General features: G+C 48.1%; 1 protein-coding gene across 1 annotated transcript; it reads right to left on the reverse strand.

The window, feature by feature from the left end:
- Positions 1-2,118: 2,118 nt before the first annotated feature.
- On the reverse strand, positions 2,119-5,617 carry cd248b (CD248 molecule, endosialin b; the record flags this gene model as incomplete). The annotated part of the gene is given in 4 exon segments (XM_084452751.1): positions 2,119-3,614; positions 4,101-4,378; positions 4,380-4,485; positions 5,563-5,617. Coding segments are annotated over 4 exon segments (1,935 nt in total).
- Positions 5,618-14,066: the final 8,449 nt, after the last annotated feature.

Consider the following 14,066-nt stretch of genomic DNA (forward strand, 5'->3'; position numbering starts at 1 on the left):
AACAAATAAATAAGGCATTCTTAAAATAATTAACAAATGTTTTACTACATATTAACTAACATTAATTAATGTTGAACACATAATTTACAAGTAATGTTGATAATGTGTTATAAATCATCTACAGATCATTTGTGAATCTTTAACTAGTATATTTACAAATCATTTATGAATCATTTACACATGTTTATAAATGATCTGTTAATGATTGGTTCATTATTATTAAATGTTTTATAAACCATCTACAGATCATTTGTGAATGTTTAACTAGTATATTTACAAATCATTTATGAATCATATGTTAATGATTAGTTCATTATTAACAAATGTTTTATAAATGCCTTATAACTGATCATTATTATAAAGTGTTACCACTAGTTGTTTAGAATTTACACTTGCTTTGTCAGTGCTTGTCTAGCTTGTTCTATAGCCGGTTTCTTAGATGCCAGCATTCTTTGCTAGGTTTGCAAAAACATTTTTAAATGCATCCCTTTGTCCCGTGCATGGCAGCTAACCTTAGTTTGCCATATTAATTGTCACAGAAGCTGAAGGTCAACCTGCTATTTTCTGGCTAGCTAGCTAGCTAAGTTCTTTTGCCAGCTCAGTTAGCTAGATAGGCTACAACAAGCCAGCCACAGTGGTTTTTTACCGTGGTATTGAATTGAGTATCGAGAATCGTGGAATTTCACTGGTATTCGTATTGACTACCAAATCTTTGGTATTGTGACATCCCTACTAGTTACTGAGTAAAATTCCCAACTATCATTACATTTCTTCCCTGATTGGTTCAGAGTCTGCGAATTTCCACTGTGCGCGTTTAAATGATGGAAAGGTAGCTACCATGTTGAGTAAGTTTGCGAAACAAACTAATGCTAAAAAACAAACTAACTTGTTGCAGTTTATAAAGTGAGTTCACACCAAAGATTCTGAACCATCCAAGTAGAAACAGACAGCTGCTGAAAATGATTCTGATGTAGGAGGACCCCCTGCCCACCTACAGTGTGCCCCCCTGGGTGTGTGGCCCAGCTACATTTCTCCAGGCCCATCCACATAAGAAATCCTGGCTACGCCCCTGAGGTGGCTCATGATACACCCCTCCACCAAGTTTCATGAAAATCGGTCTGGTAGTTTTGTCATAATCATAGTCCAAAAAGTGAATGGAGGTGAATGGGCAGTCCGGCTGTGTTTGGGTGGCCTTGGGATCTGACCCATGATTCGGATCCACTCCAAAATGTAAGCGGTTGTAAGTTGGCCCATGCTACACCTCTCCACCAAGTTTCATAAAATTTGGTTTGGTAGTTTTTGTGTAATCCTGCTAACAAACACACACACACACGCACGCCACCGAAAACATAACCTCTGGCCCTGCGCTGCCGTTGGGGCGGAGGTGATGATACTTTAGTAGTGAAAGGGCGAGTAGGGGGTATCTGCAGTGGGAACTGCACACTTTAGCTCATCCACTAGGTGGTGCTGTGAGTACATGTAGGCTCCAGAGGATTAATTTTTGACTCACACAGTCACAGTCTCACGTGTTTTCAACATTTTATTGATTTTATTGAGATCCCATACATATTCAGTGCAAAGTATTTACAAGGGCACAATACACATTACTAAAGCAGGTAGACTGAACGTACGTACTCTATAGCTTTGAGCAACAACGGGGCCAAAAAGAATCCAAATGTAATATGATGACGCTGTTTTTCCACTGATGAGAGGAGCAGAGTCTGGTTGTCTGGGCTGGCTTGGGGATCTTAAATAATAGTCTCATAACAGCTCATGTGCTGACTGTGTGTATACTGGGATGTGACTGCTCCTTATCCCTCCAGCCCCCCAGCTCTACCTAGGCCCCCTCCCAGTCCCCAGCCATCTCTTACTGACCAAACTGCTGCCCTCAGTCTGTGTCTCAGCAGCTCAACTAACACCTCATCATTAAAAAAATTGACTTGATCTGTAGATGCAGGTGAAGCATATTCCTGTCTGTGATGCATCAAAGCCAGTCGTGGTTGTGGAGAAGATGGGGACCAAAGGGTCCCCCGAAGTGAATAAGGTAAGTTAGCAGGCAGTCCTCCGTCCCTCCCTCCCTCCCTCCCTCCCTCCCTCCCTCCCTCCCTCCCTCCCCCATCAAGCTCCGGTCTTGGAGGTTCTGTTGCCTGCGGGCGAGGCAGGGAGAGCCCAGCGGTAGCAGTCGGCCAGGCTCTGGTTCTGCTCTACGGCGCAGCTGGTACAGTACACGATGCCCAGCGCCAGCATCACCACGATGAACACACACAGGGGCACCAGCAGAGCCACCAGCAGCCAGCTCTTATCCTGCTTCTTCCTGCCTGAACTCTCTTGATGCCCTGTCCCGGTCCCAGCCTCTGCCCCGGCCTCTGCCCCAGCCTTGGTCTCGGCACCAGCCGAGGCCACGGCCTCTGCCCCAGCACCATATCCAGTTCCAGTCCCAGCTGTAGCAACAGCTCCAGCCCCAGCTCCAGGTATTGTGAAGTGCTCATAGTGGACCACTGACGGCTGTGTGGACCAAGACATCTGCTCCAGGCTGGGAGTGTCGGTCGGCCACTCCACGTTGGGGTCAGGGTCGTATCCGGGTTCATCGTCAAGGTCGGTGGTTAGCGGCGTGGAAGGGGCTGTGGATGAGTCGTAGTCCTCCTCAGGGAGTGGCCTACAGGAGTACTGGTCTGACTGCAGCTCGTAACCTGCCTTGCAGTAGCACTCGAACCCGCCCACGTAGTTCAGACACATCTGCTGGCAGGTGGCGGAGTTGTGGCACTCGTCGATGTCCACACAGTCTCCCTCCCGGTTAGGCTGGTACCCCTGGCGGCACACACACTCCCCGTCCTGGTCCGGCTCGTAGCCTTGCTGGCAGCGGCACTCGAAGGTGCCGGGGGCGTTGACGCAGAGCTGCGGGCACGGCTGCTGCCGACACTCGTCCACATCCACGCAGCTGCGGCCATCGCGGCCCAGCAGGTAGCCGTGGGGGCAGGTGCAGCGGAAGCCGCGGTGGGTCTCCTCGCAGTCAAACTCGCAGCCCACCGCGGAGCAGGGGAGGGGGGCCGGGGTGGGTTCCGGGGTGGGGTCGTGGTCGGGGTGGCAGCTAGTTCCGTCCTCACCGAGGCTGAAACCGTCGGAACACTGGCAGTAGAAGTGCGCGTCGGTGTTCTGGCAGTAGTGCTCGCAGCCCCCGTTGTCGTCCTCGCACAAGTCCTGGGGGGCCGCCGAGCACAGGGGGCCGTCCTTGGACCAGCCCACCGTCTGGTCCTCCCTCTCCATACACAGCACCGACTGGTCGGCAGGGCCGGGGCTGCTGGCGGGGCAGGGAAGGGCTGCTACAGATCCATAGGGGAGATGGGTGAGCAGGGTGGTGACCAGGCCGAAGGGGGTGGTGTAGAGGGCCGGGCCCCCTCCCTCGGCATCCAGAGGGGGGCACATGCCCCGGTAAGAGTGGTGACACAGGAAGCCGTCCACGGCCAGGGCGCAGGCGCCATCCAGCCAGCGGAAGTTGTCCTGCTGCTCCCGCGCCGTCTCGGCCGTGTTCACGCTGATGACCACACAGCGGGGGACGGCACAGCTGCCGGGGGGGTCAGGACGCAGCCAGTTGGTGTAATCGCTCTCCTGCTCACCTGGGGGGGACAATGGACAGGTCAGAGAGCTGCTCAGAGGACAGTGGACAGACTCTTGGGTCTAGAGTTGGAGATGAGGTTACACTCTTGGATATATATAATAGGCTACATAATGTTTATTCTAAGTCCCTGGCTTTGCTTCAGCCGAAACCCTTTTCGATCAGCCATACCTTTTTTTTTTTTTTTCTTGTACAGTACTTAAATGATTGTTTGATTTTTTTTTTGCTGCTGATCGAAATAAACTATTCATTATACATTATTATAATTATTATTATACATGAAGTCTTTGGATGTTACTTCAAACCATAAAGGCTTCTTCAGTTGTTCATGATAAAAATTCTAGAGCCCCCTTTGCTTCTAGCTAGAACCATTTCACCAACAAAATGTCTAGCCAGAAACTACAAGGTTCCTCATCTCCCTCTTAGACAGCCTGAGAACCCTTTTGGAACCCGTTTTTTCTGGAAGGGTTGGGGTTCTCCAGCTCACCTGTCACCCAGGTGAACCCTCTGAGGGGCCGTGTGGCGGTGCACTGTCGCGGCTGACGCTGGAGGCCGATCCAGAGGCGGAGCCTGGTCCTGGGGCCACGCCCCTCCACCGACGACAGCAACTCGTGGACCACGCCCGCCTCCTCTTCGTTCCGCACCGTCGCTAGGTTACCGCCCTTCTCCTTGCAGCTCCTCCAGGACTCACGGAAGGTTCTCCTCTGGAAGTGGACGACGTAGCAGCCGCTCTCATGGCACAGCGCGTCCTGCTCCCTCAGCTCCTCCTCCGGCTCCTGCCCCCCAGCCTGCTCCCTCGCCTGCCCCCGGCCCTGGCCCTGCTGGCCCCGACCCTGCTGACCCTGCTGGCCCCGACCCTGCTGGCCCTGCCCCTGGCAGCCCAGAGGCCCACAGACGCACACCAGCAGAGCCAGCACACAGAGGAACCCAATAATGCTCATCCTCCAAGGCACCATCTGGGGGTTAAAATTCTCTACCCTGCTCCGTCCAACCCTGCTATACCCTCAGTCCTTCTCCGTCTGACCCCTGACCTGCTCCTCTGCTCAGTCCTGGTCCAGCTGACCTCCCTACCTGACTCTCCTACCGTCCGTTCCCTTCCTAGCAGGACTGGTCTCCTGGTCTCCCTGGCTGAGCTGCTCTCTCCGTGGACGGTCCTCCTCTACCTCTGCCCTGCTAGCATTCTGACTGATCTCCAGAAAGACAGAGAGAGGGGAGGGAAGAAAGAACGAAAGAAAGAAAGAAAGAGGGGGAGGGCAGAAAGGAGGGGGAAACGTAAAGGAAAAAGGATTGTATGTTTTTGGAAGAGGGGGCGGGTAGAGAGTGACTGGGGAGGAGTGGGGTGTGGGGGATGTGTGTGTGGGGTGTGTGTGTGTGGGGGGGGGCTGGACTCAGCTTTTCCCTTGTGCCGTATGGCTTTCATAACTCTGCTACCAATCCACCCCCGCCACCACACACACGCACGCACACACACACACACACACACACACACACACACACACACACACACACACACACACACACACACACACACACACCACTACCATTCCACCACAGAATATTACTCTCTGTCCACAAGAATGGAAACTATCCCCAGACTGTTCTGGCTATTGCCAGTCTGTTTGTCTGTTATTTGTCCCTCTTGTTGTTGTGAAGTTACTTTAGGTCCTCAAGGGGCTCTGTTTATCTGTTTATCTGGTCTTTACACTAAAAAGTTAAATAGAACATTTTTTTAATAATAGAAGAACTATCTGATATGTATGTGTATGTATATAAAATGTTCTATATACAGTAGAACCCTTTTCAGGTCCATGAGGTTCCATATAGAACCCTTCTCGGGTCGTAAAGAACCATTCCAAACAAACAAACAGAACTGATATGGGTTCTACCTTTTTCAGCGGCTTTTTCTATCATTACAAATGGTTCTTAAGTGTCCTTTTGTTAGAGTTTACCTGTGTCTTTATCACACACTTTATCTGTCACTTGAGATGAGTCTGAATTCCTCATGATGCATCTTCAGTCCTTTGACAGCCCTGCAGTGAAACAGTCAGCATGTGTCTAGTTGTGTGCTATGCAGGCTGGGTCTAGTTGTGTGCTTTGCAGGCTAGGTCTGGTTGTGTGCTTTGCAGGCTAGGTCTGGTTGTGTGTTATGCAGGCTAGGTCTGGTTGTGTGCTATGCAGGCTAGGTCTAGTTGTGTGCTTTGCAGGCTAGGTCTGGTTGTGTGCTATGCAGGCTAGGTCTGGTTGTGTGCTATGCAGGCTAGGCCTAGTTGTGTGCTTTGCAGTCTAGGTCTAGTTGTGTGCTTTGCAGGCTAGGTCTAGTTGTGTGCTTTGCAGGCTAGGTCTAGTGTGCTATGCAGGCTAGGTCTAGTGTGCTATGCAGGCTAGGTCTGATAGTGTGCTTTGCAGGCTAGGTCTAGTTGTGTGCTATGCAGGCTAGGCCTAGTTGTGTGCTTTAAAGGCTAGGTCTAGTTGTGTGCTTTGCAGGCTAGGCCTAGTTGTGTGCTATGCAGGCTAGGTCTAATTGTGTGCTATGCAGGCTAGGCCTAGTTGTGTGCTATGCAGGCTAGGTCTAGTTGTGTGCTATGCAGGCTATGTCTAGTTGTGTTCTATGCAGGCTAGGCCTAGTTGTGTGCTATGCAGGCTAGGCCTATCTGTACTGCCCGTTCTAGGCTGGTGTGCTAGGGCACTGTTTGTCTCCAGGCATCTGGACAGGAAATGCCTGGCCTGCTCCACTGGATGAACTCTCAATGAAAACAAACAGAACCCTGAACTCAGAGAACCTATAGAACCCGCAGAACCCTGGACTCAAACCCAGAGAACCCTGAGAGCAGAAAGAACCTAGGAGAACCCTGGGGGAGCCTAGAGTACCCATAGAATCTGAAGAACACAGAGACCTCAGATTAAAGAGTGTGAAGAAACTAGAGAACCCAGGAAACTGAAGGGAAGCCAAGGAGCTGTAGGCTGGAGCCATTCAGAGATGTGAGGAAAAGGGACTGTGGTCAGGCTGTCTCTCCATCCTCCCTCTCTCTCTCCATCCTCTCTCTCTCTCTCTCTCTCCTCCCCATTCTCTTCTCTATCTTTCACCTCCTTGCCTCTCATTTTTCTTTGTGTACTTCTTCCTCCACCCTTTCCTTCTTTCTTTCTGCATATTTCCCTTTCTCTTTCTCCCTTTTTCTTTCTACCCCTCTTTCCTCGCTCTCCTTCATCTCCTCCTTTCCACCCCCCCCCGCACACTTCCCCTCTCGTCTCTTATTCCATCTGGTTTTTCTATAACGTTGTGTCTGATTGTGTCTGATCTGTTGGTACCTCCCACTCCTGCCGACAGCCCCGCCCTCCAACTTTGTTCCATTTGCTGCCACATTCCAGCAGTGAAATGGATAGAGCAGACCCCGCTGCTGTCTCCTCCACACCACGGCCAGTCTGCCCCACACGCCTCACCTTCATGCGGAGGAGCTTCCTGCGGGACAGCTCACAGCTGTGGAGACGTGACCTCGCCTGGCCCCTCACTTCCTCTCCTAGCTACTCTCCTCTCTCCCTCCTCCTCTTGCCTCCTAGCCTACAGGTTTCTGTTTAGATAATCAGTTCTTCTTGCTGTTTGTATCAGACGTCCCGTCAGCCTGCTCCCGTCTACCCTCAACTACCCGACAATGACGGCTATGGGGCACGTGCGACAACTCCGACCACCAGGGGGCCCTACTGATCTGGGCAGATCATGCACATTTCTGTCCTTGAACGGGAGTAAATGAGAGATGAATGTGATATGATGGGAACAAATGCATACATGTCGTTAGTGTGGGGCCAAAGAAACATAATTGCAACTATATTTTTTGAGACATAAGCCCGTATGTATAGGCGTCACAGCCTCCTGCTGTAACGTTAGCCTGTTCGTGTAGCTGTAACAGCCTCCTGCTGAGGCTAGCAAGCCCCACCACTGATAGGACTACAGCCAGAAGCGTTGCCAGGAATTTTTGGCCCCATGACAATACAATAAAAGGACAGTCGACTTTCCATTGTGATGATTCCTCCAGGAAAGAAATAGAAACATAATCGTCTGCAAAAGGCTACATTTTGGCTACGTTTTGGCTTTTCTATTCTTACTGCAATGGTCACTATATAAAAATGGTTTTGAGCTGCTGTTTGTGAAAAGGCTTCTCAGTGCAGCAAGACCAGACTTATAGCTGAGTGTAGAACTGGTACAGTAGGCCTAGTGAACCAGAACTGGTAACAAGTACACGTAGGCTGCAAAAAATGTCTCCACGCATGAGAGAAATCATAACCAAGAATGGCTGTAAACAACATTGTCATGTCTTGGTGGTCTATAATTATTCCCCAACATGACTTGTGTTTACAACATTTGAATTTACAGTGAGCTAGATTTCAAATGTGTCCATTCACAACCCAGTTACATTTAATGCATAGTCTGAGTTAATGCCGAACGAGATGTGAGAGGTGGGTCAACTCATGAGTGGTGGGCGGAAAGACAGACAGGGGAAGTTTCAATGTGGGGTGGATGCAAATATATAGGCTTTAATATTGGGGCGGTAATGGGCCAGTGGTTAGAGCACATGATTAGTGAGAGAAAGGTGTCTGGTTTGAGACTGGGCCAGACTCAAGTCAGTTGTATTGTTGCTTTGAATAAAAGCATCTGTAAAAATGTGAATCAATTATTTTCCTAACCGCAGCAAAATGCGATAACGAATGTGTTTATCTAACGTTTAGCAATGGCTTGCAATAACTATCAGACATCTCTCCAACCAAGGCACGTCATGGATGTGAGTTCTGCCCAAACCCCATTGGCCCAGAACAACATTTGTTTCTGTTTATTTTTGACACTCAAGCATTTATTTTCTGTATTTCTCAACATGGTTGATGTGTGAACACTTTTACAGATCCTTCCCCGTACATATTACAAATAAACCTACCTACTTCAATTTGAACTTGAAATTAGCCTGTTCTTGGACTCACTCTTGCATGTGCATCATCATACAGTAAAGGCAGACATGGTGTGACGGTTGTGCCTGCATCATGGCCATCTCCTCAGCCCACTGGAGTGACCGTGACTGTGTTCAGACTGTGTTCAGTCACAGTGAATTGTTGCTGCCGACTCCGAGATGTGCTCACTACAGATAACTACAATACACAATTTACAAACCACACAAGAACTATCAATCTAAACAGTATAAGATATTGATGGATAATGTATTTGGATATAAATAAGGTTGGGGGGCGGAGGGGGGGGGGGTCATGGGTATGCTATGTACATGCTATAGCCATTATCATTCTGGAACCCGTTACTGTATCAACACATTATCATTCTGAAGTGTGTGTGTGTGTTTGGGGGGGGTACGCTGTATTTCTTTAAACCATGCATTCCCAAACTGTGAGGCGTGCTTCCCCTGGGGGGCCCCAAAGAAATTCAGGGGAGGCGCGGAGGGATGGTTAGAAAAAAAAAGGAAAAAATGTTTTTTATTTTTAAAATGTCTATGGTTTTTATGAATGAAACGTGATTTTAAAGGTCAGAAAATCGCAATAAATAATGGGAGAGATGTATACTAAATTTGTGGATAATGCAGAGAGAGCCTTCCCCCGCAGGCATGAATGTATTGTGCGAAAACATCATAACGTTAAGTACAGTAGCAGCAGGTGCCACCGAGCTAACTTAGCTGTGTAACGTTATGGGCTAGCTAATGCTGCCTTGCAAAATTGACAAATTTTGGGGGTTGGGGGGGCGCGGGTGTGTCCCCCGGGTGAGGCCCACATTGATGAGTTTGGGAACCCATGCTTTAAACCAATCACAATGGTCTTGGGCAGCGCTAAAGCCCAGGATGCAGTAACCGTAGAGACGGGGGCTTTGGGCTGTGGAGCCACCATGGGTGTAGTGGCCAAGCTCGTTATTGCAAGTCCCGTGATGCATTTAGGGGCAAAAATACTTTTCCCCATAGAAATACACAGGGACTTTTTCTGATATCACTCAAAATCAGGTTCTTGATAGACAATGAGGATGACTGAATTGGATCCCCTCCCCTTGACGGGGAATAGCAGCGCTTTCGTCAAAATTAGCAACTCAGTTTTAAACCGACATGAGTTATAACACCGTTAGATTTGAAAAAAACTGAATTGTTTCAAGGACATTGGTGGGCCTGTCCCAGCCCCGAACCCAAAGCCTTTCACTCACTAGTCAGATGCTCTAACCGCTGGTCTAGGCTACCTATCCCCCAATATCAAAACCATATATTATCATTCAGTAATTTGGCCTCAGGGATCAGTTATAAGTACCAATGTGATGGGTCCACCTGTAGGTTTAGGCTGGATCCACTTTCACATATTTCTGATCTGCATTCCCCAAAAAACATGTAGCTTCATACAGTATCAACTAGGGAATCAGTACACAGAGTTAACAGAAACAAGCACTGGCATTGTTGATGAGATTGAGATTTGAACCCTTAACCATTTACTCTGTAGCTCTCCACAACGCCAAACACTCGTATCAGTAGAAGGAAGTGTAATTAATAGCTCTTTCCATATTAGGCAATTTTTTCAATCAATGTTTTGGTGAGGACATTTCATGCTCAGGACCTGGTTCAATATCATAGCCAACAGAAGCCTATTAAACATTGTTTCGTTTAGTTATTTTTCTTCGCCATAAAAAAAAAAATCCAACCGCCATGAAAATGGTGGCGGAATTCAACAGAACTAAACTATCATTGCTTGTTCCTGTTCACCCTCTACACCTCTGACTTCAGCCACAACTCCATAGTGTGCCACCTCCAGAAGTTCTCTGGCGACTCCTCAATCGTGGGCTGCATCAGCGCAGATGAGGAAGAGTACGGGGACGTGGTCAGGAGATTCGTTGAATGGTCTGAGGAGAAGCGGCTCCAACTCAACATCAGCAAGACCAAGGAACTGGTGGTGGTTTCAGAAAGAACAGGAGGCCCTCAAACCCCATCATCGTCCAGGGGGAGGAAGTTGAGATGGTGGACTCATACAAGTTCCTGGGAGTGCACCTGAACAACAGACTGGACTGGACTGACAACACTGAGGCCCTCTACAGGAAAGGACAGAGCAGACTGTTCTTCTTCAAGAGGCTCAGGTCCTTCGACATGTGTAGCAGGCTACTGAGGATGTTCTACCAGTCTGTTGTTGTAGCCAGCACACTGTTCTTTGCCGTCACCTGCTGGGGAGGCAGCATCAAGTCTGGGGAGTCAAACTAGCTGAACAGGCTGGTGAGGAGGGCCAGCTCCATCATGGGGCAACAACTGGACAGTCTGGAGACTGTGGCAGAGAGGAGGATGAGGGACAAACTGAAGTATATCTTGGACAACCCCTCTCATCCCCACCATGATGAGCTGTGGCAGTTGGGGAGCACCTTCAGTCACAGACTCATCCCACCCAGGTGCAACACGGAACGGTTCAGACGTTCCTTTGTGCCAGCGGCCATCAGACAGTATAACAGTGCCTGTTAAGCGATCCGAATGTCATTGAGGTGGTGCTGTATGTATACATGAGTATTACTAGATATATAATAAAATGTAAGCCAATCACATCCACCATGCTGGTGCAGGACAAAATAACATCTGATAAAGTAAGGTTGAGGTCCACACACAGCTACTCCACAGGGCTATTTATTAGGTAAAAGGTGACAACGTTTCGACCCGTGTGGGTCTTCGTCAGGTGATGTTTGTTACTGCCCCAGCCCCTTAAATAGGGTTCCCCTAATTGACACCACGTGTTTTCAAGGTCACCCCTAGGGGTCAAAGTTCATAGTGCAACTATGTACAAATTTGAATGGTTCAGTGTGCAAACATTTAGGACTGGTGTATGCATTAGTTAACAGTACACTACTATATACCCAGACAGCCTGGATGCATGCATGTGTATGTATGTATGTATGTATGCATGTATGTATGTATGTATGTATGTATGTATGTATGTATGTATGTATGTATGTATGTATGTATGTATGTATGTATGTATGTATGTATGTATGTATGTATGTGTACTCCTTGACTTATCTACGTGTATAGTTATATTTATATTGACTGAATGTATGCAGGTATATACATATATATATATATATATATATATATATATATATATATTATCCTATTGTATTCTATATAGTATGCATATAGTCCCTGATATCCCTCTTTTCATGCTGCTACCCCTCCTCCCCTTGTCTAGTGTCTTCTGTCTGACTCTGTATCTAGAGTTTCTTTTCTTTCCAGCCTTTCTGTGTTTTTCAACTGAAACGTCGTGTCCCTCTGGGTTCAGTATCTGATCTGATCTGATGTTGAGTCTCCAGGACTGTGGCTGACTGAAGTGAGGCCTGGGTTCAAACCCAGCTACACCAGCACCATACAACTTCTACACATCTGTTTTGACTGTGACATAAACCATTTTTCTACCCTAAAAAGGAAGATCATTCAAGTCCTGTTGTCTTGAAATGTTATTTTCAGCCGATTGTGAAATAATATCTTAATCAAATTGATTGCATTGATCCTCATAAATAAAATAATACATAAATAAAACAATATTTATAGATATGTATGCTGTAAACAGTTGCATAGATAGGCCTAAAGGAATTGACACAACCTGCAAAAACCTGATTGTTGTGTTACCTTTTACATGTATAGGAATATGACATCTCTCCCGACAGTGTTTCACACTTCTCTTAAAAACATTAACATTGGGATTGAAGAAATTCTACGAGTGTTTTCCATTGTGTACTTCCATTGTGCTTTAAAACAGAGCACAAACACTCAAACTTAAGACATAATATACAGTCCATAACCTAACACTTTAACTGGGTTTACATTTGAATGCCCTCCAAACACCAGATCTCAGCATTCATGTTACTTTCCATGGTTTCACCACACAATGTTGGTGTTTGGTCTTTCATTCTTAACAGTCAAACGATATTTTTCCTTTCACTCGCTGGGCCTAAACGAACCCCCATCCTCCCCCACCCCCCCCCTCCTCCCTCCCTCTCTCCCCCCTCCCTCCTCCCTCTCTCCCCCCTCCCTCCCCCCTCCCTCCTCCCTCCCTTCTCCCTCCCTCCCCCCTCCCTTCTCCCTCTCTCCCCTCTGCTCTTGAACATTCACAACCTCAGGGCTCGGTGATCCGTCCTTGCTACCCGGCTACCCACAGTCCACACACTGAAACAATTACGCCAGGGCAATGTGGTCAGGCTGAGGGAGCAGTCTCTCAGGGTTCTGTCTGTTCTGAGGAGAACAGTCTGTTCTGAGGAGAACAGTCTCTCAGGGTTCTGTCTGTTCTGAGGAGAACAGTCTCAGGGCCCTGTGTTCTGAGGAGAACAGTCTCTCAGGGTTCTATCTGTCCTGAGGAGAACAGTCTCTCAGGGTTCTGTCTGTTCTGTTCTGAGGAGAACAGTCTCTCAGGGTTCTGTCTGTTCTGTTCTGAGGAGAACAGTCTCTCAGGGCCCTGTCTGTTCTGAGGAGAAACGTCTGTCAGGGTTCTGTTTGAGGAGAACTGTCTCTCAAGGCCCTGTCTGTACCAAGGAGAACAGTCTTTCATGGTTTTATCTGAGGAGAACAGTCTTTCATTGTTCTGTCAGAGGACAACAGTCTTTCATGGTTCTATCTGAGGAGAACAGTCTCTCAGGGTTCTGTCAGAGGAGAACAGTATGTGAGGGTTCTATCTGAGGAGAACAGTCTCTCAGGGTTCTGTCTGTCCTGAGGAGAACAGTCTCTCAGGGTTCTGTCAGAGGAGAACCGTATGTAAGGGTTCTGTCTGTCCTGAGGGGAACAGTCTCTCAGGGTTCTGTCTGTCCTGAGGAGAACAGTCTCTCAGGGTTCTGTCAGAGGAGAACAGTCGCTCAGGGTTCTGTCTGTCCTGAGGGGAACAGTCTCTCAGGGTTCTGTCTGTCCTGAGGGGAACAGTCTCTCAGGGTTCTGTCTGTCCTGAGGAGAACAGTCTCTCAGGGTTCTGTCTGTCCTGAGGGGAACAGTCTCTCAGGGTTCTGTCTGTCCTGAGGGGAACAGTCTCTCAGGGTTCTGTCTGTCCTGAGGAGAACAGTCTCTCAGGGTTCTGTCTGTCCTGAGGGGAACAGTCTCTCAGGGTTCTGTCTGTCCTGAGAAGAGCAGTCTGTCTGCATAGAGCTTCTGTCCTCAACTCAAACTCCCCCAATGATGTAACTGTTGGTCCATCAGTGGGGCCAAGTTGAGCTGTAAACTGGCTGGATGTTCCTGTGAGCCGTCCAATCAAGAAGCGCATCAAGCATTGACACTAATACTCCTCATATCCATTATATCAACAACTTCTTTATCTGTCCTGTATTTTGAATGTCTTCTTGCGTTTAATTCACCATATCTGTAAAGTGTACTGAGACACTGTGACATGCACTTTAAAGAAGAATTGTATTTGGTACAGACAATGGATTTGACAGATTCTAGTTTATCTCCGTCCTGTGTCCTTAGAGGAGCCCACCTGAGCT

The sequence above is a fragment of the Borostomias antarcticus genome (genome assembly GCF_949987555.1).
Source record: "Borostomias antarcticus genome assembly, chromosome: 1".
Taxonomy (NCBI): Eukaryota; Metazoa; Chordata; class Actinopteri; order Stomiiformes; family Stomiidae; genus Borostomias; species Borostomias antarcticus.